The sequence below is a fragment of the Bicyclus anynana genome, chromosome 2, assembly GCF_947172395.1.
Source record: "Bicyclus anynana chromosome 2, ilBicAnyn1.1, whole genome shotgun sequence".
In the NCBI taxonomy this organism is placed as follows: domain Eukaryota; kingdom Metazoa; phylum Arthropoda; class Insecta; order Lepidoptera; family Nymphalidae; genus Bicyclus; species Bicyclus anynana.
In genome coordinates this window covers 16,423,086-16,450,609 of record NC_069084.1, presented here as the reverse complement: position 1 = coordinate 16,450,609, position 27,524 = coordinate 16,423,086, and the positions used below count along the sequence as shown (strand labels likewise).

General features: G+C 34.4%; 3 protein-coding genes across 6 annotated transcripts in view; 2 read left to right on the top strand and 1 right to left on the bottom strand.

Moving 5' to 3' along the window:
- The window catches only part of LOC112050257 (sodium- and chloride-dependent transporter XTRP3), a 47,343-nt gene extending 30,917 nt beyond the window's left edge, over nucleotides 1-16,426 (top strand). Inside the window, exons 11-14 of one of the 3 annotated variants that reach the window (XM_024088479.2) lie at nucleotides 71-271; nucleotides 1,180-1,257; nucleotides 8,235-8,305; nucleotides 9,435-9,571. In XM_024088479.2, coding sequence (XP_023944247.2) covers nucleotides 71-271; nucleotides 1,180-1,257; nucleotides 8,235-8,303 — 348 coding nt within the window. In that variant the 3' untranslated portion in view covers nucleotides 8,304-8,305; nucleotides 9,435-9,571. Of the gene's footprint in view, nucleotides 1-70; nucleotides 272-1,179; nucleotides 1,258-8,234; nucleotides 8,306-9,434 lie in introns of all 3 variants that reach the window. The other 2 variants (XM_024088480.2, XM_024088478.2) reach the window with 2 other exon arrangements.
- Nucleotides 16,427-17,085: 659 nt separating this feature from the next.
- LOC112050262 (NF-kappa-B inhibitor-interacting Ras-like protein) lies at nucleotides 17,086-25,142 on the bottom strand. Of its 2 annotated transcripts, none has more exons than XM_024088489.2 (3): nucleotides 24,651-25,142; nucleotides 20,154-20,323; nucleotides 17,086-19,793 (listed from the first exon to the last, which is right to left on the bottom strand). In XM_024088489.2, exons 1-3 carry the CDS (start codon nucleotides 24,871-24,873, stop codon nucleotides 19,533-19,535), a joined length of 654 nt encoding a protein of 217 aa, XP_023944257.1. In that variant the 5' UTR covers nucleotides 24,874-25,142; the 3' UTR covers nucleotides 17,086-19,532. The 2 variants fall into 2 exon arrangements, with proteins under 2 accessions (XP_023944257.1, XP_023944258.1); XM_024088490.2 differs by having other exon boundaries at nucleotides 24,663-25,140.
- A 140-nt stretch (nucleotides 25,143-25,282) lies between these two features.
- On the top strand, nucleotides 25,283-26,980 carry LOC112050251 (dolichol-phosphate mannosyltransferase subunit 1). Its single transcript, XM_024088473.2, has 5 exons — nucleotides 25,283-25,446; nucleotides 25,533-25,743; nucleotides 25,985-26,175; nucleotides 26,515-26,598; nucleotides 26,841-26,980. The coding sequence occupies exons 1-5, from the start codon at nucleotides 25,319-25,321 to the stop codon at nucleotides 26,974-26,976; spliced, it is 750 nt and encodes a 249-aa protein (XP_023944241.2). The 5' UTR covers nucleotides 25,283-25,318; the 3' UTR covers nucleotides 26,977-26,980.
- Nucleotides 26,981-27,524: the final 544 nt, after the last annotated feature.

The following is a 27,524-nucleotide window of genomic DNA, read 5'->3' as shown; positions in this document are numbered from 1 at the left end:
GTGGGAATAATAGTCATTGTTGAGAGATATCTTAACATAATGGAATACGCCTTAAAACTTCAATGTCCAGGGTCGTGTGGAGAAGACTCCTTACCCTGACTGGGTGCTGGCTATCGCGGTGGCGATGATTCTGGCTGGCATCCTGCCCATCCCCGTGGTACTGCTGTTGAGGAGATTCCAGTGCTTGGCGCTGGACGTGGACATCCACCAGGGCTCCATTAGGAGGATCGAGACCACTGTCTCCACTAAGGAAATGATGAGTGACCAGGATGTAAGTATACAACGGAATTTTTATAAAACAGAAAAATATTCAAAAATACTTACTTATTTCGCGACATATATTTTTTATTTTCATTAATAGGGAAGTCATTTTATCAATTTTCTTCGGTGACTCGAAAAAGATATACATTCAGCCAAAAATAAATCTCTTATTTTTAGAAATCGGTTAAAAATTTAAAAATATTTTTTAGAACGTCACCGTCTTCTATAAGTGTAAGCCAACGAAATTAAAGTTAGGTAACTTGAGTTTTTATAATTTTAGATAAACAGCTTGAAACAAAAAATTCGTATTTTTAATAAAAAAATATATTAATTCCTTTGGAGAAAATTCTTTAAAACTAAACATAATTTCAAATTTACTTCTTTCACAAATTGTGTTACATAATGTTGAAAAGATTAAAATAAATAAATCATAAAGATGTAGTGATTATAATAATCCTTACATAATATGTGTAATTAAACTAGCTAACTAGGTACATGTAAATTTTATGCAGTCTAGTAAAAGCTAACAATGTGTTCGCTATTAATTGTTGTGTGTAAAGTTTCATTGTGCTAATATTAGTGTGTGTGTGTAGATAAATACGTGATTTAATATTATTGAAATCGTGTTTTCAATTTCAACGAAATATTATGAAGCGTTGCCATTTTAAGATCCCCAGAAACCAAGTAGAGGTAACTTAAAATTTAGTAATATTCATTCAGTACAGCAATTGTTGCTATATAGCTTGCTGGTCTTAACTTTTTTTATTAAAACTGTAAGCACTTTATTTCTCATTAAGTGTTAATGCAATGTTATACTTTTTAAATTAGGTTTTAATGGGATATATAATCACGTATTTATCACATACTTGTACGTATGCTATGTTTGTTTGTGACTAACACTGGGGTGAATCGGGGTAGGTGTTGTCTCCGGAGAGTGCGCCGCCGTCTCAGCTTCTACCTGACGCCGCTGCTAAGTTCACCATCGGGGATTTTGATGTAAGATCACATTAGTTGTTAAATTTTATTTATAAGTATATATGAGACGAGGGTTCCATTGGTTTTAGTGACATTATATTCGTCGCATGGGGAAGGCGTGTATTAAAAGTGTTACAGGTATTTATTTACAATCAAATGAAAATTATCTCTCTGTCCAAAACTCGGTAGTACGAAAAATTATAACATCAACCACTAACACGATATTTTTAATGAAAAACATTACATTCAATACGCTCATTGTATCGATCCTGTTACTCGTCAACAAAGTGCCAGTATTGTACAAACTTTAATAGGCCTTTAATAATAGGCAGTTATTTATAGCATTAGAATGTTCTATTTAGGTGTTCGAGCCTTCAGCTTGATCCACTTACGAGATTACCCTCCAAATTTTGCCCGTTTGCAGTGTTCCTACCCTACATTTCATTGGGTAAATGAGGTTTTGACATAACATCACGCCGTCATCTGCCGGCATGTCGCTTGACAGTTGTCAATGTCAATCAGTACGTCTTCAAATTTTGTTAAGTGAGCAGTGTTAAATGTGAATATTAATAAATAGTGATAGTGCACAGTGAAATTTGTTGGAGAATATTTTTGTCAACGGTCTAGTTAGATGAAAGATTATTCTCAATTCTAAGCGAATACCCGCTCTCCGGACGGTAGACTCGCTGGATAGACCTAGTTACCAAATGAAGACAGTAACGAAAAATTCGTAGCCATCTTGTACGACCGATGTGTATTGTTCGCTGTCGAGTGTCCACGTGACTCCCGACAAGCTTTTTCATCTTAGCGAATGCCCGCTCTTCGGACGGCAGACTTGCTATGTAGATCTATACTGAATGAGAGTTTTTCTCTTTTTCATCTTAGCGAATGCCCGCTCTTCGGACGGCAGACTCGCTGTATAGTCCTACTGAATGATGAGCAGATGACGTCCCACCTGGGACGTCGTCTGAGACGTCGGCTGCTCAGACTACGGCTGAGACGTCGGCCGAGATGTCGGCTGCGCAGATGTCAGCTGAGACGTCGGCTGCTCAGACGTCGGCTGAGACGTCGGCCGAGATGTCGGCTGCGCAGACGTCAGCTGAGACGTCGGCTGCTCAGACGTCGGCTGAGACGTCAGCCGAGATGTCGGCTGAGACGTCGGCTGCTCAGACGTCGGCTGAGACGTCGGCTGATCAGACGTCGGCTGAGACGTCGGCTGCTCAGACGTCGGCTGAGACGTCGGCTGTGCAGACGTCGGCTGAGACGTCGGCTGTGCAGACGTCGGCCGCAAAGACGTCGGCTGCTCAGACGTTGGCTGAGGTGTCGTTTAATGGGACTTCATCTGAGATGTCGGCTGACGTGTTGTCTGAGATGTCGGCTGATTCGCTGATTGAGACGTTGTCTAAAATATCGGCTGACGCGTCGTCTGGGATGTTGACCAACGCGTCGTCTGGAATGTCGGCTGCACGGCTGATTCGCTAACTGAGACGTCATCTGAGTTGTCCGTCGATGCTTTGGCTGAGACGGCCGGCGTTTACGATGCCTATTTGTCAGCTATTTGCTATTTGCTTGTCCTTTAAGTAACCTCTGACTGCTGCCTTGTCGGCTGCGCGCCTGAAGTCTAAGGCGCGTATTTGGGTACTTTTCAATTACCAGGGTCCCTGAACGTCAGTAATCAGCTTAATGACGATCTTTATAGATCATGGAATACATAACGTATGTAAACTCAAGTTAATTGGGAGTCTTTAAGAAAGTTATAAATGCTTGATGAATTTTTATTATCAATATTGAAGCTCCTTGGTAACACATCAAACCTGGATGTGTTCGAAGAAAAGATTTCAGTGGAATATGAAAACTACGCGTTTACTGCGTTTCACTATACCTACTCTCCATCTACCGCATGTTTATAGTGTCTAAAGCTCGCATGGGCTTAGAGAACGCAAAAGCATACTTATCATTTGAAGCTAACATAATTATTTAACTACTGCTGTGAGTCCTGATTTATTTCCTACTTTCAACAATGAAACAAATCTTTCTGATCGATGCATACGATAATAGGTTCTTTAAAACGGATGTTCTTTGTCCTTACTGCCCTTCCTCTATTTTGAGAGGCTTTGTATATTTTAAGAGATCCAGTTGATGGCCTTCCTTATGGACGAAGTTGCCTCGTCTTGACTGTATCGGAAGAAAAATTTACTTTGCACAGAAAGTTTATTGGAGCAACGTAATAAAATCTTAGAACCAAGCATCATACGATGTTATTAGAGTATATAAATACTGAATGTTGTTGGATTGCTCCCGTTCAGTTAGAAGATTATCTTAGCAAGACAAGCAAGACCAGGAAACTAATCTTTTTATTTTGATAAATACTTTATCTTAAAGCAAAATGGGACATGCAGTAAAAATTCCTAGCCAAGCAAGGATATCATTCCCAGAAGCTTCGCGAATATTCGAATATACAACAACAGTCCAGTCTTCACTTGACTGAAGATAATACTAAATAGTGCATTAGCAAAGATGACCCCGCGTTCACAGACAATCACTTCATAATGCAGTGACAGTGACAGTAAATGTTGCACTTCAGATACTCGTGATACATGACTGCACTTTAGATACAAAAAGGGTGGAAATCATACAATGCCTGAGACCTATATATAAAGCCTCAAATAAGAGATTCCACAATCTTTTGCAATGTATTTCACTGTACAACACCCATTTAGCCACCGAAAGTCAACTGGCTTTATCATATTAAAATGCAAGATGTAATAAATAAATATTTTCCGGTATGGGTTAGTCATTATTGGCTAGATACTTGGCTCACACATAAAGGCTCGGGTTCGATTCCCGGTACCAGACCCAATTAAAACAGGTCACTCCATAGAATCTCTGGCTCGAGAAAATGTCCACGAACTAAATATGAGAAGAAAAAATAAATAAATTATATTTGAAGTCAGAAAAGATCTTAGTGCTCAAAATATTCATGCACTTAATTAAGTGTGCCTGGATCTAAAATTACACTTTGTTTGCATTTCTTCTCTAAGTTTGTCAATCTGTCATATATGATAGATTTAAAATTAATCTATGGAAATTTTTTCATATAATACATATATTGTGGGGAAATTAAGAGAGTTAGGAACGAATAAATATTTCCTTCTCCTTCAAGGGGAAAATATGGCCGTATTAATTAATTACTCTTGCCCACAAAAGCTTATTTGATTTGCCGATACAATCATTCCGTCGCTTTATATATCTTGAATGTACAGGCAAAGGTATCACAAGCCACATCTTTACCTGCCTCATAGACGGTTTCTGTTCTTAAACTTTTGAAAAATGTCTACTTTGTAGAATGATAACTCTGTATAGATTTGTTAATGGATATATATTTAGCTAAGTAATTCAGATTTCATCCTACTTATACTTAGTTACTTTACTTATAGATGATATTCTTTTTAACAACGATTCAAGCATACTGCCTCTATTCATCATATAGGTGGTAGATACAGCTACCCAATATTGGGTGGTATCTATATAAACTATCGAAAATTCAATCTCATGTCAACACAAATAGGAAAATCGCCTGTATGTCGCCAAAGACAGTACAAAAGAACAGTCAAGAAATGCTACTTACTCATAAAGAAATTTCGCTGATGGGCATGGTGGCTTGCAACTGTTATAGCAGTGTATAATATTTATAAATTATGCATGCTCCTCGCCTCATTCAGTATACATTATACAATATATCTACATACGTATTAGAGAAGACCATCTACTTGAAATTTTATAACATCAGATGCAGTAGGATTCAGTAGAGAACTATAAGAAACTTAATATTCATAAACAGTTTCTAAAATGAACGGCAACATGTTTGACACAAGCTTAAAGAGATATTATGGATTGTATTGGATTTTCTATGAGAGAGAGAGTGAGAAAGGACCTTAGATAGAAAAAACTGTATGCAATATTTCAAGAAGATAACAAATATATAAATCTATACCTCTTTGCATTAAGCAGTAAATTCTAGATTTAGCTAACCAACTTCAAATATACCTAAGCCAGGTACTTTTCTGGGATTATAGACGGGTCTATACCAATTATTAGAATTGCTAGATTAAATTCTAAAGTTACGAAGCTCTTCAGACAACATTCAAGGTGATGGAAAAACCAGAAGTAGACTTGTTTACCAGTACAAGGGCAGTGATCTAACCAATCTAAAATATGATTGCTTTTCTAGTATTGCCCATTCGTCGACGTCTTCAGCAAAGACTTAAACTAAAGGCTATGGTGGCCCTAGCTTATTTCCATCTTCAACGCTAGTACCTTCAATTCGAGACATCTTAATCACTGCTTGAGAACCTATCTTCTGGTAGCTCCAGATAGGAGAGAAAGTTTATGATATTCCTCTTCTCCAGGTCTCCATTGTACCAGAGAACCAAGAGCCAACCATTTACAATTAACAATCTAACATTTCTTTCGCGAGTACCAACAGGTCACATTCAGTAACATATTGTATGTGCTTGCTGTACTACTAAGGTCCTTGGCAACAGAGGACAGAATATTTTAGAAACAGCTTGGCGTAAATTCACAATTAATACGTGTAATCAAGCCTGGATATGTTGGAATGGGTTAACAGTTAGATCCTACTTCGGTAGGACTTCATTTTAGCAAATACTTAATAAATAATTAGAACTCGTACTCAGAGCTATTGATCTTTAGAAATCCTTAGTCAAATAGGTTTATAAACCCAAAAATTATCGAGTAGATAATTACCTAGGTACTTGATCAACCTAAAGTTAGACTAGCATTGAAACCAATTTTAAAACCAAAACCTCTAACATGGTTGGTCACCTATAAGTCTATTTAAATACTCAACTGATAGCTTATTTTAAGTAGCATGTCATGACTCCTTGATTTAATCTTGAGTGGAGAGTTCATGTTTTGACTATACACAGTACGGTTCTGACAAAATACAGATCAAACATTGGTTTGGTTAACTTTATGTAGTCAGAGGGCTATATCTATTAGTACAAACTGATATTACAAATTTGTTATATTTGGGTAAAGAAATTATTGGACATGTCAATGAATCTGGTTTGTTTGTTATGTCTAGCAGAAGACAAAGATTAAAGTTGCTGCTCGCAGTTATTTCGGTATAACTGCGAAGCTTATTGAAATTAGCACGTTTTCAGCTTTCTCAGATAATTTAAAAGCATCTGTAAATACAGATTTAATAAAATACAATAGAAATTTAAAGTAGGTAGTCAATACGCTGTCTTGAAGAAGTTCCTCAGATGTTTTGAGGTTTACTTTACTACTTTACAGCATTAAGTGCAGCATATTTACACCAATTTAAATGAATATATGGGTTGTATAGGTTTTGTTTTTACCATTAAATAAAATATCAATTAATAAAAATATGTGTGTTACTTTTGGGTGAAATCTACATTAATAACTGTGATTAATTAAATGACAATAATTTTAATATCAATTAAATTTGATATCTAGTTAATTACTTCAGAGATGAGAAAAATATTTTGTCTCTATGATAATCACTGATAATATACTGATTTATATACTGATAATTTAAACGTCGTTGATCATTAATTTACATGTATAATGATTATCATTTCTTTTACTATCATAAAAATGGTCATCACAGTACGCCTTGCCATCGCCGGCAGAATATAAACACATCTCGTAAGTGGATCAAGCTGAAGGCTCGAACACCTAAATATAACCGTTTTCCCCCCAAAGGGCAGAAAACGATTATTTAGGTTTCAGCCGAAGCTTGATCCACTAAAATTTCATGCCTTGCCGGCTTACGAGAGTACTGATTGACATTGACAACTGTCAAGCGACATGCCGGCAGATGACGGCGTGATGTTATGTCAAAACCTCATTTACCCAATGAAATGTAGGGTAGGAACACTGCAAACGGGCAAAATTTGGAGGGTAATCTCGTAAGTGGATCAAGCTTCGGCTGAAACCTAAATAATCGTTTTCTGCCCTTTGGGGGGAAAACGGTTATATTAGGAAACTACTGTGTCAATTCAAGTAAAAAGTTTACTATCATAAACAGAAGGAAAGATTCCTATACAAAAAACTGTATACCTTACATTTAATTTGAGAGATACTTCGTTTAATTAGAGATCGCCCAATGACCTAAATGACTAACATAGCTCTAATAGGATAATTGAAGTCATTAGATTAGGTGCACGTATTCCTATATCAGTTAGATGGAATTGAAGGTTAAATAGAGTGACGTATCCTATAGAAATATGAAATGACTAAGACATTGGAAAATGTATTTAAACATTCCAACGTCAATGCATAATAGTTATGATATTTTAATAAAGCGTAAAAAAATAATGAATTTTTAAGGAAATAATTTGCCATTTTGATTTAATCCTAGTGACTAATCTTATCACATCATTGGGACCCCTACTAAGTAATTTGCATCTTCTTCTTTCTTGCATATCTCTGACCAAATACCTATTCGTCTGATTTGCACATGGTCTGGAATACCTTTTTGAGATCTGATTTTTAACAAACAAAACTAAAATAGTGTCTTCCTTCCACGAGTGCGTCTAATATTCGAACACTGCATTGACCATCTGATGGTACCTGTAAAATCGTACTATTTAAGATCACTCGCTAATGAATAACTATACAAACTTTTAAAATTATTTTTACGAAAAATTTTTAACAACTGAATCCACTTCTCTCCATGGTAAAGGTCAGGGTTTCGTATGTTTATTACTTTGTGTGTTTTATCTATGTTTATTTATTTTGTGTAATAATATTAAATGTATTTTGTATATGCTGCCTTTGTATTAATGATGTTTGAGAAAGTCAACCCAAGGTTTTAAATATATTGAAGCTTAAAGCCAATCTGTAAAAGTTGAGTTTCATTGTGTGTATATCGTCCTCTTACGTCTTTAGTAGAAAGGTAGCCTGAAACTATGAACAAATCTGTAAATATCTTCAATCTATGTACATAGGGTGTGGACAGCAGCGACGAGCGGCCTACACGACTTCCCACCAGCATCGTGCGGAGGCCGAAAAAATAAATGTTTGTTTTTTTTTTAATATTAATGCCAACGCAAAACAACGATTTTGAATAATATTATTTAGTGATTTATAATTATGGGTTTTGGAATTATATATCTTGATTTTTTTAAATACATATTGAAGTTTTGTTTTAGGTTTATCTTATATTACGGCGGTGAAAGAGAAAAGGTCTTTTATGTTCTGATTAATGTTAATTTTTTTAATGTATTTTTTGTTATTTTTTTAATGTATTTATTGTTGTTGTTGTTGTGTACTTAAAATTTTGCTAGCTTGCTCTTTTTTGTAGATTTTTGTATCTAAGTAATAAATTGCTATTAATCCCAATGTAGTAACTTTGGCTGGTGGGAGGCTTCGGCCGTGGCTAGTTACCACCCTACCGGCAAAGACGTACCGCCAAGCGATTTAGCGTTCCGGTACGATGCCGTGTAGAAACCGAAAGGGGTGTGGATTTTCATCCTCCTCCTAACAAGTTAGCCCGCTTCCATCTTAGACTGCATCATCACTTACCATCAGGTGAGATTGTAGTCAAGGGCTAACTTGTAAAGAATAAAAAAAAAAAAAAAAAAAAAAAAAAAAAAAAAAAAGTATATGCATTATGCTTTTATAAATAAGCTTTATTCGCAATTAAGTCTCACTATTATCATATTAATTAATAGTATGTCTCAGGTCTCAGGGGCATGCACCTCCAACTTTTCAGTTGTGTGCATTTTAAGAAATTAAATATCACGTGTCTCAATCGGTGAAGGAAAACATCGTGAGGAAACCTGCATACCAGAGAATTATCTTAATTCTCTGCGTGAGTGAAGTCTGCCAATCCGCATTGGGCCAGCGTGGTGGACTATTGGCCTTATCCCTCTCATTCTGAGAGGAGACTCGAGCTCAGCAGTGAGCCGAATATGGGTTGATGACGACGATGTCTCAGGTTCATTTGCATAAATTGAAATACAATTTAGTAAAGCGTACTGATCTTTGCGTACTATACATTAAATTAAAATAACAAGAGTATATAAATATTCATATAAGTAATAAAACAGTTGGTATTTACATGAAATTTTAATTTCATTTAGTACATTAAATTTTTATTTATTATATTAATTTTTTTTTTCAATTTATAATATTTTCTTTTACAGTCTTCAGATTCAGAGCCAAGTCAACCGCGCACGTCTGCTCACTATGAAGATTCGAGTAGTAGTGACGACGAAATTCTAAATGCAAAATATTCCACCGGAACCGGAATACGTCTAGCAATGAAACCAATTGGACACAATCCTAATACATTCAAAATGGACGTTGTTGACTGACCGTTAAATTATATTTAAATTTGGAATTGTATTTTAGTTTTTGATGTGATCTATTTTTAAGTGATTTTTGCTAAATTGATAGAACATAATTTTAAAATTTAAATGAAACTTTGATCTGATCACAAGAACATTACGTCCTATGATTCAATTAAGTCTAATTTAAATTCGAAAATTTGTTCTTATAATTCAGCGTTATTAGTGCTGATTCGGTAAGACGCTATAACAGATGCGACTAAAAATAAAACAATATCTTTTTTTAGAAAATATTAAAAAAACTATTTCACTATTCCAACTACCTATTTTGGTTGATCTTTTATACATATAATACCGAATTTGCATTATTGTATATATTATTACAGATTACATAATAAGTATATCATATTTTATGTCCCTTGAGGTACTTACGTATTACTTCAACTTTTGACTTTTGGTCATTGTAAATATTTAGTTACAGTTTATTATTCTTGAATTTAAAATCGAGAAGGAGCAACAATTGGAACTCAATAGATACTTAATTACTCTTGTATAATCAAAGTTATTAAAAAAATTATTATTGACTTAAGAATAAAAATAGCGGCTCTCACAGTAGATTATAACCTTTAAGCGACAAAATCATACAATAATGCTAGATGTTTAGTTATTAATGTGTAGTAAAACCTTCAATTAATTTAGGTGTTAATTATAGCCCGATCAGATAAACTGATTAACCAATTTTTGCAACTTAATTTGGCAATGATTGTGGCGCGGCAGATATTAAGTAATTTTTGGTTAGGCCATGCCTGTAGTTTACTTGAATTACACAATAAATAAATTCTTATTCTAAATTACAAATTAGATTGCTAAGTGACTTCGAGCGGATGTTATATGGTTGAAATAATTGCATTTTTTTTCTAATTAGAATTAGAAATATAAATGCTTTCCAACTAAAAATAGCAACAAAATATTAACATTTTTAACTATTTTCAATAGATCAATGTTCGTTTGATATTAAAAAAAATTAGTAAATTAATTTTCATTATTTTTAGTGATAATAATCAATGAAAGACATTGATTATTATCACTAAAAATAATGAAATTGAATTAGAAACAGGTTTACAATGATTTTCAGTGAAAGTACAGTATAGTTTTGTATGTAAGTATATTCTGAAAGTGCCATAAATAGCAAATCAACAATGATGCTACAAAATCTCATTAACTTTGCCGCCGTCCTTAAACTAGACGGTGAAGAACTTACATTTGATTTGATTTTTTATTCCTTCAAAACTTTCGTATATGTATCTCATATATTGTTGTTGTTTCGTTGTTTTTTTGGTATAATTTGGCTAATATTAAGCCACTAAATGTTAAATGTAAAAAAAGTCCTTACTCAAAAACTATATTTTTGAGTTAGCCACTTTTAGTTTAAGGGCGGCAGTAGACATACATAAGGCGAACTATAAATTGTTATCTACTTTTTATAGGCAAATAAAAAGAGAATTGGTGAAACCAAATAGGAGTTTAGTGTTAAAAGTAAAATAAATTGCCCAATTGGCTGTTAGTAATATATAAAATATCGGCTTAGGCTTGAAAAACCTTAAATAAGGGTAGACTAAATTAAGTGTTATTTAAGTCTAGATCTGGTTTGACCGATCTAACACACTATAGCTTGGCAAATTCGTTGATGACACTCCCATGATATGCGGCCGACGGGGGGAACGACTGCGCGGGTATGAAATTGTGCGTGCAGGGAAGTCGTGGTTTTTTCATTCATCGCTACACGCCCCCCGGCCCGCGCGAACCATCGGAGTGTTACGAATGAACTTACCAAGCTACATCTTACAGTAGGTACATTTCGAATAACAAATATATTCTGACAGCTAGAATTTCAATAAAGATTTGAATTCTAAACCATTTTGGTCAAATAATAGTTTTAATTTGTCGTCTACCTACTTTTTTTAGAAGGTTTGACTTCCTAAAAGTAGTCGACATTACCTATTTATAATTTAGTAGGTACATTTATTTAGTTCAGTAATCAATATCAATATCTGAAACATCATTTAAAATACATAATGCTTATAAAATTGATAGGAAGAATGTGAGCAAAATCACTGTCAAATTCTAATTGATCACGTAGTTAAAGACTAAATTTAACTATTGTTGAATTATATTAGGACTTACGATAAATTAATGTTGTTAACATCCTAGCCTTGTTAATACAATTGCACGAAACGAATAAAATTCATAGACTTATTAATTAATAAATTGAAAATGTCTACATATGGCTAGGAAAAAAGCTACTTGCCATGTTGTTAATGCACTACTAATGTACCTATCTGTAATAAATCCAAAAAATATGGGTAATAATTAAGATTTGTACACTAATTTCACCTCAACGAATCAACTTTTAGTCTGTTTAAAAACCTACAAATGTGTTTAATTTGTAAGCATATGGTTTTTTTGCTTGTTCTGTTTAAATTTACCTACATTCTTCATAATTTACTTTATGTACCTACAACAAAATTAGCACTACAGTATAGCAAATACTGGTTTTTTATTTTCAGTAATAAAATTGACCATAGTGTTTGAATCGTATGTATACCTACCTAATTATAAATTTGTTTAATAAATTACTACATAATTAATATAAATTATTAACAACCACAAAGTGGCAATGAATGCTTTGAGCAAATATCATGGTTCGTCATCATGTTTGAAAATATCCTATTGAACAGTGGCGTAGCGTGGATTAACTTACGAGTACACGTGGGTGGATAATTGTCGGTGATTTCCAAATTGCGCCAATTATTTATAATCCAGTAACCGTGTGAATAAAATCTTGATCGCTATGTACGATGGTAGAAATTTTCTTCATGTTAATTATACAGTAATAGTTGACTAAACTTATATTTATTATAAGAATGTAAAATCCAACTGTTTAAATCCGCAAAAAAGAAAATTGACACGAAGACCTTCGACAAAAGGGATAAAATAATTAGCAGATGTCTTTACAAAGAGAAGACTACTAAATCACATACCGAGTTTCTTCCTTCTTAATCATTCACTCTTGGCAGAGTGGTCATGGTTGCAGTGATGAGCGACGAATTCTGTGCAATGCTGGTCCACTTTTGGCGATTGGCTGCGCTTTGAGTACACTCCACCATGAATAATTTATTTCAATGGTTTCCCTATGAATAGTCCCTTCGTTTTTTAAACTTGTCAATTTAATTTTATGCAAGCTATTGATAATTTGCGCTATTTTCGTGATTATGATCAAATGATCATAAGATTCGTCGATCGTAATTAAATTCCCGAATAGTTTGATTACATGTAGGTGTACTAATATGAAGTTGGTATCAAGTTGTTTGCGATAACATCATTGGTCGTGGAACTCGTTATTATGATGATTAATGATACACGTATTACTTTCATCAGGATAAACATTGATAATCTAAACTAGCTGCTAGGGTCATTGCAGAGATGCCGAATTGATTACAGGTATATCCAAGCGTTGAAGTGCTTGTACGAAAACACCACTATGTCAGTCCGTATTCAGGATCAGACTACGAGGCCAATCCAGTTGCAGCGAGGAGTGCGTCAGGGAGATGTGATCTCTCCGAAGCTATTTACCGCCGCATTGGAAGACGTCTTTAAGCTTCTGGACTAGGGCGGACTTAGCATCAACATCAATGGCGAGTGCATCCCTCAACTGCGATTCGCGGACGATGTAATCATCATGGCACAGACTCTGGATGACCTTTCTCAACAGGTGGACCTGAAAATGAACATGGGCAAAACAAAAATAATGTGTAATGCTCATGTGTCGCTCCACCCAGTTATAGTTGAGAACGCTGCACTCGAAATTGTAGACGAATACATATACCTAGGACATATGATCCAGTTAGGTAGGTCCAATTTCGAGAAAGAGGTGAACCGTCGAATCCAACTCGGCTGGGCTGCATTCGGGAAACTTCGCGACATCTTTTCGTCCGAAATTCCTCAGTGCCTGAAGACAAAAGTCTTCGTTAGGAGTATCTCTGCGTGATCGAATCAGAAATGAGGAGATCCGCAGAAGAACCAAAGTCACCGACATAGCTCAACGAGTTGCGAAACTGAAGTGGCAATTGGCGGGACACATAGTTCGAAGAGCCGATGGACGTTGGGGTCCCAAAGTGCTGGAATGGCGACCCCGCACTAGTTAGCGCAGTGTTGGCCGACCCCCCACCAGGTGGACTGACGATATCAAGCGAGTCGCAGGGATTCGCTGGATGCAGGTGGCTCAGTATCGTGATGTTTGGAAGTCCCTTCAAAAGGCCTATGTCTTGCAGTGGATGTCCATCGGCTGATATGATGATGATGATGATGATCTAAACTAGTCTAAGCTAAAAATAAATCCTTTGGTTAATTTAATATTAATCTAACGGTAGCTACTAGGTCGGATAACTGGGGCACTCACAAAATTAACCGTAATATTAATATTTTCTATTGTATTTATGTTTTTTTGATTCGTTTGTTTGTGTTTGCCAAATAAAAATCTTTCTTTCGTTCTTCTTTCTTTCGTTAGCGATCCTAGAAGGTAGTCATAAATTCAGAACCACCCCACGAGATCTCACCAGCCCCTTTTAATGAGAGTCCGTGGGTGGGTGTCTACACGCCCACGCCTAGCTACGCCACTGAATAGTCATCGCATTGCTACAGTGAGATGACATTATATTATCCGCACATTCCATGAATTTGGAGCCGTTATTAGCAATGCTGCTAGGCAGCACGAATTAGCATGGTGGTAGTACAGCCCGGACTAGCTTTGACACAAAGCGCTCTACTACTACAAGGTACCTCATGACGTCACTGGTCTGTACTATATTAAATAGATTATGAAGGATTCGCGGAAAGCTAGTCACGATAATTTAGGTATTAGAATTTAGATGTAGTTCTCAACACTAAATTATCATTAAACTGGTGCGGTTACGATGGGATAGGACAGCTTTACAATGATGTAAAACGTATATATAAGTTGTGTCACGTAAAAAGAGCACCGATTTAGTAATGCATAGAATGCCTTTCCATGTTGGTAACGAAAGTTTGGTAAATAAAATTCTTTTTTGTGTAAGTTTAGGTATTATAGCGAACGTAGATTTAATAAACGTTCATATCATTAGGTAATTAAATATTGTAAGTGCTTTATTTTTTGCGATAAATTAAATTAAACAAAAATTAAAATTAAAAATTGTATGTGCAGCTCCATAAACAGTTCAGTTATTTTAGCTTAATACAACAAAAAAATACTAACTCAATTTTGTTAGTCGACTGACTGAATTATGATACTGACTTTTTAACTTATAGTTATATGTTCTTAAGTTTAAGATCCTTTGGTAGTAATTTAATTTCCCGAATATTTAAACTGTAGTTTGCTGATAATACTTTTAATAAATACTTTTAATTATGAAGTTGGTACTGATTATGGAGTCACAAGTTGTATGTACCCAAACTGGAGTTTGCTCATAATCAGGGGCGTAGCTACCGCCGTATCAGCCGTATCAATGACACGGGCCCCCGGACTGCAGGAGCCCCTTACGTGTGGAAGCAAAAATTAGTAAACTGTAATCCACAATCTCACTTAATCTGGTGCTTCCCGGATAAAATCATAAAAAAAACTGTACTTTTCACTTCAGAAATGATAAAAGTAAAAAACCCGTTAATTAGCAAACATTTTTTATGAGAATTCCTTTCATTTGGAGCCCTACCTAATTATGATACAGGGCCCCTAAAAGGCACGCTACTGCTCACAATACTTATATAAAGTTGGCACTGACTGGTTAGGTATGTGCAGATCAGTGTATTTTTTACGTGACACCTGTTATATTATGGTACACATACTTTCATCAGGGTAAACATTGTTTATTCTAAACATTTAGGCTAGAAAATTTAGCATCCTCTGACAAAGGCCGAATTAAGCAAACGCAGGCCTCGGCATACTGTAATTTCTAAAAAGGTATCTTTGATTGGCTATGGGTTGTTATACGAAGGTAGCTTTAATATAAAGTCATGTTTCTTAGCGAAACAACAAAATTATTATTTGCCATTTTTCGCAAAATCCTGAAAAGAACCAAGTGATTTTTGTTATCTTTTAAAAGATTGTCGGATCTCCGCTGGAAAACGTGCAAATTAAACATTTTATCAGATTATGAAGTACGGATGTACCTACCAGATTTTGCGGAAAATAGCAAAAATAAAGTAATTCTTTGTCTAATTAGGAAAATAAAGGAAATTTATTTAAGCACAGCGTAAATGCTAAGTTGAACTTAGCCTAAATGCCAATTTGAACTTAGCTTAAATGCTAAGTTGAGACCTACAGAAAGAGAATTTCTTTCTAAACAATATTGTCACTATCTGATTTGGTTGGTTGGTGGAAGGCTTCGGTCGTTTCTAGTTACCACCCTACCGGCAAAGACGTATCGCCAAGTCATTTAGCTTTACGATGCCGCGTAGAAATCAATAATGAATGTGATAAAACAAACATATATTCTTCACTTACCCTAAATAGAAAGAAATTCTCTTTCTAAACTTAGCGTTAATATAATTATGCTGTCATATGGATGGCTTCTGTTTGATCCGAATACACACATAAATCATTATTACCTGAGATCGGGAAAATCGATTATTCTGTATTTGTAATATAGGAGTCTTTGACTTGCTAACAATCGCTCAAAAGAGCCGTAGATCTAAGTGTTGGTTCCGTAGCTCGCTGCAGGATGACATCCCGCTATAGTTGTAGAAGATGACATTGATCTAAGATAAAATAGTGATTATGTTTTGAGATGCAAAATTAAAAATATTGCCACTAATGTGTTTTTCTTTCTACCTACCTGTTTTAACACTGCATTAGAATTTTAGAATTTAAAGTGAGTGTTATTCTTATAAATTTATTATTAAACACGGCTAAAACTCACGTGAAAACTCACTCACGTTTGAAACCCATACGGAGCCCTTAGTCATGATCCAAACTCAGTTTGGATCGTGCCGCATTGCAAGAACCAGCCCACGACTAGCCCCGTATGGGTTCGAAATTAGTCGGGCATATTCCAACGTTGTATCACGTGAATTTTAGCCGTGTTTTATATTATATTAAGTTAATCTGAATAGGAATGCCTTTAACCTTTCTATATTCAACAAGTTAGCCAATTCACAAACTGACTGGCGCACTCTTGGGTTCGATTCCCAATGGATGGCTGGCTTCTTTAGTGCCGGAGGGCGTGTAGCGATGAATGACAAACCCACGACTGATTCATGGGGAAGTATCCCCGCACGCACGATAGATTATACCTATTAAAATAGTCACAAGAGCGACACCCTCACCGGGTAAGATAGGTTTAAAGCAATAAATTATGTATTTCGATATTTCGTGTTTAAATACTACCTACCTTATTTATCTGTGCTATTTATTATTTAAAAATTTAATTAAGATAAACTGGGTACTTTCAGGGTTCGAAATAAATCAAAGAAATACAAACTATAACATTTATTTGATACCATTTCATTTAAGTACTTATTTATAATAATAATAATAATAAAAACATCAAACTTCATTACCATTTTAGAACACATTTTCACATTCACAGTTCATACAAATCCGTAAATTAACAAGCCTAGCTCTTAAATGTTTTACAGTAGAATTCATAGACATAGTAGGGGCACCTCCAGGGGATCGATCAGCTGCAGAGTGTCGAATTTAGCCTCTATTTGTTTGAGAATTTGACACTCAGCGGGTGAATGATCCCCTGGGGGTGTCTTACAACGTCTATGAATTCCACTGTTAGTTATGTCTCAAAATATTAATATTGCACTAAAAAACAATAAATTAATCATAACTACATTTTAAATATTCTTACAACTATTATTATACTAAATTCGAGTTAAGTACAAGTACCTACTAATTCCACCATAGATATAATAAAGAAATATATCTATGAATTCCGCTGTCTTTACACTTAGACATATCTCTGAAAATAGATATTAGATCTAAAAAAAATAGTGTGGTCCATTTCATTATTCAGACTCAAACGAGGAAACCGAGGAGTTAAGGTGCTTCCATACTAATAATATTGTAATTTTTTTTTTCAATTTTTTACATACAGTTCAAACAAATTATGAAATTAGTAGGTAAATTAATGTTTCCTAAAGAATTTTAAACATTAAAGGAGATCTGTCTTACATAGAAGCTAAAAATTAGTTATAAAAATACTGAAAAGTTTCCTACTTTTCTAACTTTTTAATTTATTTTACATATTTTTTCATCTACCTATGCCCCTCATTTTTTTAGACGGATGTAAAAATAAAAGTATGGGGCGAATTTCAATACAGTAGGAATGCTTTGAATATAATATGTACTATTATTAAAGAATGTAAAAAAAAATCAACTACTTTCATTTCATTTAAATAATAACAGTAGATGTAAATGAAAAACAGAAAGAAAATTCCTGTAAAATTTTACAATATTGTCTAAAATATTAGTGTATAAAGAGAATGGCTTTATTTTATTACTTTTCAACATATTCGGCAATATGGACAAACTATAATATTGTCTAGTCAATAGTTCTGGTGCCTGGTCGTGCAGTGAACTGAGCATCGACCTCCATATTCATAAACATCGATTAAGCTTTAAAACCACAATTTTCTTCCTGTGTGTCCTTTAAATAGGACCTAAACACAGATGTTTAAAGTTCACTTTACTTTGTAGAAATTTGAGGTGTAAATCCTAAACCATGTTTTTAAATAAGGCCGTGAGGGTTTTTGAAGCTTTTCAATGTGGGAGGTACTGTCTTACGCCACAAAAGTTTCCGTAGAAAATAATAAAATAAACATAATATTATTACTGTCAACTTTCATAAAGTAAAGCTTTTAAACATAATGCATTCAATGCAATAGTTTGAGGCAGTACATAAAACAAAATAATAAAATATAATACTGAAAAAATTACCATACATACATAGTTCAAACTTAAACCGATTACTTACATATTACATATTATGTAATATTTTGTCGTTTTGTGGTTGCTATAAAATAATAAGTACATTATTTTGAACCATTAAATAAATACAAAAATTAAATAACGAATAAATCGCATAACAAAGGAGAGCGAGAGAAGTGTGCCGTGCGAGAGGCAACGTGAATTTTTAACACGTATTCTTTAAATATATATATTTTTATTCTTTACAAGTTAGCCCTTGACTACAATCCCACCTGATGGTAAGTGATGATGCAGTCTAAAATGGAAGCGGGCTAACTTGTTAGGAGGAGGATGAAAATCCACGCCCCTTTTCGGTTTCGTACCGGAACGCTAAATCGCTTGGCGGTACGTATTTGCCGGTAGGGTGGTAATTAGCCACGGCCGAAGCCTTCCACCAGCCAAATGAACGAATAAATGAAGTATAGCAGGTACAATAATATGTCAATTGATTAAAAAGCAATGCTGCTAACTAGAAAAGTTCGAACTTTTAAATGATATGTACAATAATTTTACTCGTTCATAAGTTCCAATAACAATAAAAAAATGCCTATAAGTATGAAGTACATACACTGAAAACAATAATAAATATCTTATTTAAATATTCAAAATTCATGAGATTCTCAGAAAACTAAAATCATATAGTTATATTTATTATTATTTATTTAAATTATTACGATTTTAACATCACAGTGAGGTATAATGCAATTATTAATTAGACGAAAAATTGAGATGGACCATAAAAAATGATTTTTTGTGTATTTTTACACGCGAATTCCAAGAAGTACTTAACGGAATTTCATATTGTTTACTGAGGAAGATTAAGGATCTCAATTTTAGCTTAATCTCTCTGTGAAAACAGTGAGTAGTGAATTGATGAATTTTTTTCTACAAAAACAAAACCCTCACGGGTGGTAGCAAAAGGGGCACAGTCTAAAAACGTAATGTTACATGGCGTCGCTTCTACTACTCTTCTGTGTTAGCTTACTCAACGTGCTGAGCTGTGGGAAGGCAGTTTTATTTTGAACCGGGTTCAGTTTCGAAGTCATGAAGATGAAGGGCTCATACAGGGATGGTCGGTCCATTGCCGATACTTCGAAGTGTCGTATTTTTTCACGCGCACACCAGTTTGCTGCTTTGGAGCATGTGTTTTCTAAACTGTTGAGGTCATCTGGACCCGTTCGATTGCCTATCACCATCATTACCACCTGTGAATGAAATTATTTTTTTTTTATAAAAAATGATTGTAAATATTCCACTGCCTTAATGATTGGAACCAACTCTAAGTCAGCCTTATTACCACTCTACTAGGGAGAAAAATAAGGCATGAGCTGTTTTGGTGACTAGGTGTAACCTTAACACGTCACGCCGTTGGGATTAAGTTTCTTTTGATGATTATGGTTTGAATAAACTGTAGTAATAAACCAAGGACTGACTTGTTCCGCAATATTTTTTTGACCTTTTACTTTCGGGTGAGATTGCAGTTAAGCTCTAAATGTAGTCACAGATAAAAACATTTTTTTAGTTTTCACTCTTCCTAAGTCACTTTTTAATTAATTTATACAGACCTCCTTTTTATCTTTATTCCTGTCTATGTCTTTCTTCAAATAGATCAACACATCAAGTGACTCAGGCCTGGTTGTGTCGTACACCATCACAAACCCCTCGGCAAAGCCCAGGTAGTGCCGTTGCAGCACTTGGTTTGAAGTCAACTGCATGGTTGGTGATTGAGGTGGTCCTGCAATGGGGATTTATTTATACCTAAATATCAAAAATTCATTTTATAGTACTACTATACTAAGGGCCTAAGATTGACAATTTATTTTGAAATCACACTAATATTATAAAGGCGAAAGTTGTTGTAGTATGTTTTCTCTTTTACACTGCGGCTACTGAAGCGATTTGGCTGTAATTTGGAATGGAAATAGATTTTACTCTGGATTAATACATAGGCTACTTTTCATCCCGGAAAACCCCATGGTTCCCGCGGGATTTGTGAAAATTGAATTTCACGAGGACGAAGTCGGGTCGGAAGACGGGTGTCCGCTAGTATTTAATAAAAATCTTGAATTCTGAGCTTTGAGTCTGCATTATACAACATTGTGATTTTTATGTGGCGATTCCTAGACTATTATGTCTATTATTTAGTTCGCGTCTTAGCAGGTTCCAAATATCATTCCCATGTACTCGTACCAATCATTTTTAACATAAAATCTAAATCATTTCTAGTTTAGTTTCTTAGACAAAATACACAGTAACTTAATATAGTGTAGGCATATCTTCGTAGAGTAGGGCAATCATTGTAAAATATATGAATTGCGCTGTATTGTGTCGTAGCGAGAGTCGCTTTTTATTTAAAGATGTTGAGGAGTGAATCTTCTGTACTTGTACATGTTTTCTGTGGCAAAAGTCCAAAACTTTAGTCAAAGTTACATATGAAAACATGTATTTTTTAAACAATTACAGTCTGGCCTGTAATAGGTGGACCTTCATTATTTTATTAAAGCTGAAAGTTTCTCAACCCACACTCCTACCATAGGTCCAGTACTTAAATAAAGTTTGCACCATGGTGACCTGTGTAGTACCAGGAACAACCATCCATAAATTCAATCATTGTTTTATTTCAGTGTTTGGTATCATTGAGCATTATGGACCAACACATGAGCCTTTTACAAAAACATGAAGATCTGGTAATCATAGGCTTTTTCTATAATCTTTATTTTAAAAAGCTTGGTCCAGTCTCAAGTTCTTACACCACAAATAAAGACAAAATTAAGTCTCAGCTTATTAATAATGAACTACAATAACATCACAGTAAGCCCTCATTTGCACGAGAGTTTTTTTAACAGACATTAAAAAATCATTCAAATACAACAACTGCATTCCCAAGTATCATTCCCAAACATCGTTTTTAAAATATGATGATTTTTAATAAAGCAGTGTTGCATTTTCAATTTTAGGCATTTGTAATAGACCTTCATTCAATTTCATACTATAAGCTGGGTTTTAAAACATCACTTTTTTTAACTTTTGTGGTAAACTACAATTTACACTGATTTCAATTTGATCAATTTTTGTCACACAGGAGGCAGATCAAAAATTTCCTCAAAAGCTGGCAACATATAAACAGTAGCGCTGTTGTCAATTTGGCATTGGTATCACTTAACATATTTGCCCTTGTTTTGTTATAGAGATAAAAACGATCAATTAGTAACTGTTACACAAGTATGACAGTATCATAATGGTTAAAGGACATTTATTAGCACAGTGCAAAATGTGGCAATGCTGGTGCAAATTAACTGCATTTATAACTTGATAATTGTTATTGTTTAAAAGTAACCAGGGCATCCACTACTACCTGAATAAATCCCCTCACATTAAAAAATAATACCTGACATATTACCAAAATTATGTAATAAGCTCCATCAAAAAGGAAATTAAAAAGAATAATCATTCAGATAATATGAATGTTGTGTGTGCAACCCACTATCTTGTGAAGACAAATCAATCAGTAAGATAAATGGCATCTAATAACTAGAAACATGGCACTCTCTTTCGGTGCATTTGGACCATCAATCTCCTAAATGTCCCACTCAATGAGTGCCAAACAACTTCTTGGCACTCGTAGTCACATTTGCAAATTCAATGTTTTATCTATTATAATAATATTTTCTCCAAAGAGCTGTCGAAGCTCTGATCAAGAATGTGTTCTTATCAACAACATTAGTTATAACATAGATCAAATATAATTCTTTTATAATCACTACTAGCGGACGCCCGCGACTTCGTCCGCGTAAAAATTGATGTAAACTTCTCTACCTCTACCTTACCCTACTCGTAAACCTACCCAACCCTACCCTACCCTACCCCTACCTTACTCCTACCCTACCGCTAACGCTAACCCTTCCCTCCCCCCACCTTACCCTACCCTAACCCTACCCGTAACCTATCCATACCCTATCCTACCCTACCCCTAATCTACCCCTACCCTACCCCTACCTTACTCCTACCCTACGGCTAACCCTAACCCTTCCCTACCCCTACCTTATCCCTACCCTAACCCTACCCTACCCGTACCCTACCCCTACCCTACCCTACCCTACCCTACCCCTATCCTACTCCTCCCCTACCCTAGACGTTCCATATCCTTCCCCTACCTCTACCTTGCCCCTACCCTACACTACCCCTACTTTATCCGTACCCTACCCTACCCTACCCTACCCTACACTTTCCCTAAATTACCCCTACCCTACCTCTATCCTACCCCTTCCCTACCTCTATCCTATCCCTACCCTCAGCAAAATTGGTCCAGCATTTTGTGCGTGGTGCAATGACCAAAAGACTATAATTTCCCAAGCGACTTCTATGCTAATACTATAAAGAGGTAAAGTTTGTGTGGTTGTCGGGGGTAATCTCTGTATCTACTGGACCGATTTGGAAAATTCTTTTACCAATAGAAAGCTACATTATTTGCGAGTGTCATAGGCTATGTTTGGTCCTCATATTCATACGGGAACGGGAACCACGTAATTGAAACCGCGGGGCGTCATATAGCGGCATTTCTGCGACTTTCAGAAATTTTGTATTATCTCCGAAACTATATAACTAATTAACATACTGTAAAGGGCAAATCTTATCTCTATAATATCCTTGTGATTATTAAATAATTTATTTTGATAAGGATTTAAGTTTAGTTGTGTAAATAATGACGTAAACCTTAGTTTAAAATTTAAATAATTTATTAAAGTACTAAAGGTACTATATCTGCTAAAATATAAAATATAGATATATGGTGTCGCGGACTTTTTTGTAGAACTTTTAAAGGTTCAAAAAGCCTCCATACATTTATTTCAGTTATACGCAATGGTTGAGGCAGCGCATGCGAAACCTGTAAGAGAAAACCCGCGATATCTCAGTAGTTAATAGTTATATATGATAGAAATATAAAATATAGCCTATAGCACTCCCCGATAACGTAGCATTCTACTGGTGAAAGAATTTTTTAAATCGGTCCAGTAGTTCCGAAGATTACCCCATTTCAAAAAATTGTTACAAACTTACAAACTTTACTTCTTTATAATATTAGTATAGATTAACATCGACTTGCCAAAATATAAGTAAATTTTTCACCACCAACACCAATGTATGAACAATCAATTTCGATCATCATGTAGTCGGCATAAATCTCCCTAGCGCCGTACAAAAATATGGTGTTTTTGCTCAACGCCATCTATTGGTAAATGGATAAAACGCCTACATAGAGTTTAGTAACCAAAAATGCTGATCCCTATAAAATACGTAGAAACCTATAGAGGAAGGTTCAACTTAATTTGGCGGTTGGCGCTTAAACATAAGCGGCATTCCGCCTTTTAGAAATTTTGTATTATCTCCGAAACTATTTAACTAATTAACATACTATAAAGGGCAAATCTTATCTCCATAACATCCTTGTGATTATTAAATAATTTATTTTGATAAGGATTTAAGTTAAGTAGCATAAATAATGACGCAAACCTAAGTATATAAAATTAATAATTTTTAAAACACAAAAGGTACTATATCTGCTAATGTATAGAAGATAGGTATATGGTGTCGCGGACTTTTTTGTAGAACTTTTAAAGATACATAAAGCCTCCATACATTAATTTCAATTTTACACAATGGTTAAGGCAGCGCATGCGAATAAGTCTGCCTAAGAGGATTTTCGGTCCGACCTGTATGACAAAAACTGTGATAACTCGGCTAATATATATGATACCAATATAAAATATAGCCTATAGCACTCCCCGATAATGTAGCATTCTACTGGTGAAAGAATTTTTAAAATCGGACCAGTAGTTCCGAAGATTACCCCATTTAAAAAATGTGACAAACTTACAAACTTACAAACTTTACCTCTTTATAATATTAGTATAGATAAAAAGAAAACAATATTTCCCTCACTTTTCTGATTGGCTCCCTGATTTATCTGACCATATTGAGCAATCCTGACTTTCAATGTGTGGACACCCTGATAACGTCAAAGCATCAGCTGGAAGCAATAAATAAACTAATCTGAAGTAAACCTTTCAACTCGCCTGTAAGGGGGGGCTCCAACCCCGCCGTGTCGTAGAAACAGACACGTTCCTTAGTCCCCCTGTCGGTCTCTATGTTCGCCACATAGATATCTTCTATTGTCGGGTAAAACGAAGCCTTTAAATTCACATTACCGTAAATAAGTTGTTCTAATACAGCCGTCTTACCCACTCCTTTCATTCCGCATACAACCACTTTACTAGTTTTACCCATTTTTTTTAACCAAAAAGATAAATTTCACTGTAAATATTGTATTACTTTCACTAATACATTTCAATGTTAAGTACTCCCGAGTCTCCGACCGTACATAATAATCCGACTTCATATAAATTAGATATTCTTCAAGACATTAAATTAACATGCTACATATTTCTTTTGAATATCTTATTTAATTAAAAATCCAAAATTAATTTCAAATGCATTATTTTTATTTAAAAAATTTGACAAATGAAATGACAATTGACAAGACCATAAACGTCAAATGTAGGACAAGACAAGACAACAAAGATCAAAGACAAACCTGAGAAATGACATTTGACCACTATATTCCTTTTCACGGAATCAACGGTAAAAATCACAATTTATGGAAATTTTCTAATTGACAGCTGTGCTGTGATGACATTATTTAAAATTTCGTAATTTAATTTGATTTGACAGCATGGCTTCCACGGTAGTAGATTCAGAAATAACAAAAAGTGATAAATATTCGATATTATTGCCCACTTACAACGAAAGGGAGAATTTACCGATCATAATATGGCTTATAACCAAATATTTAGATAAAAGGTAAGATCATATTACTTTTATAACAACCATAGTGAGATCATAATAAACAACGTTGTTTTTTTTATATTTATCGGGATTTTTTACAGTGGTTATGATTACGAAGTGATTATAATCGACGATGGAAGTCCTGATGGTACCCTGGACGTGGCGAAACAGTTGCAAAAGTTGTATGGATCGAACAAAATCGTATTGCGGCCAAGAGAAAAAAAATTGGGCTTAGGAACTGCTTACATACATGGTATAAAACATGCTACCGGGAATTTTATAATCATTATGGATGCCGATTTAAGCCACCATGTAAGCCTGTATTTTTAAAATAAATCCACAATATTTAGTGTCTAAAAATATTAGTTATTCTAGAGATAAAGAAATTCTTCCTTCCAATCATTACAATAACCAACGCTAAAAGAAAGTAATCAAAGCTAAAAGAAATTGAAAAAATACACTTCGATATCTGTAGAATCTAGAATCATAACATGAGCAACTGACACAAATTGTAATATTTAAAAGCTTATAAGAATATTTTGCTTGTTTTCAGCCAAAATTCATTCCAAATTTTATAGAGCTACAAAAGAAACATGACCTTGACTTGGTATCAGGGACTCGGTACAAAGACGGTGGTGGAGTGTATGGATGGGATTTCAAGAGAAAGCTTATATCAAGGGGTGCAAACTTCATAACCCAACTTTTATTAAGGCCTGGTGCATCTGATTTAACAGGATCTTTTAGGTAATAATACTCAAACTTACTTACTCTCTTTGCCTCTTTGCTTATGAGGGTACAATTGCTTATAAGCAGTTTTTTTTTTAAATATTTGCCAATTCTTTTAAATATGACCAATATTTCTGTTCTGTTCCAATAATCCAGCATGCGAGGTGGGAATTGAAACAATACCTCTTGTGATGAGTCTGTCCCCTTTAACCACAGAGCTATTGAGGCTTCTTCAGTTGAAGTCTGAAGAATTTATATCCTGTATAGGCAATAGTTTAACCACTTATGTATAAAAAATATTACTGATATAATTAAATTAATTTATAATAAGTAAAAATACCTCATAATTAATTTCAGACTCTACAAAAAGGATATATTGCAGAAATTAATAGACAGCTGTGTATCCAAAGGATATGTTTTTCAAATGGAAATGATAATAAGGTAATACAACTTGTAGAAAGATATTATAATGCACAAATCAGTAACAATGTATAATGCCTATTTATTATACATATCAATATTGATTAATAAGGTTGATTTTTAAATAATTTTGGATTTGGAAATATACTCAGAGGCACAATTATCCGCCCATTTTAATATACTCGCGTCATATTAAAGTGGGCAGATAATTGTGCCTCTGAGTATATTTTTTGCATTATATTAATCACAGTATTTATTTTCAGAGCAAGGCAACTGGATTATACTATAGGTGAAATACCAATAACATTTGTAGATCGTGTGTATGGAGAGTCTAAACTTGGTGGATCTGAAATTTTACAATTTGCTAAAGCATTATTGTACTTATTTGCCACCACATAACATACTTTAATTTTAAAAATAGTATATGGTTAAAGAAATACATAGACTTTTAAGGTATATAATGATAAATAAATCAAAAACAATATTTATTAATTCTACAATAATAGAAATATTGTATTTAAAATATTCAATAAATTACTACACTATAAATAATTATAGTGAACAATAACTGAGTATATTCAAACTCTACAGTATTGTTGTTTTTAAAAAAATATATATATGCATTATTTACAAATAAAATATTAACAAAAATTGTAAGCTAAAGATTTTTGTATATTGAGTTAAATAAAAATTATAATGTACATTAATGATTTTTTGTTATTTTGATGTTTATGTAATAATTTCCTTTCGTCTTCGTGCATCTATTGAAAGTGAACGTGTACTCGAAATTCAATTAAATATTAAAGTTTTTTTTATATCAAAATCATTTCTAACGTTATGACAATAAGTGCTATTTCTGATTGAAATATCAATTTGTTCAGACTGTGTTAGTGAGACGTTCGTATACCTATCTCTGTCTTGCGCCGCATCTACGAGCTGCTGCTCGC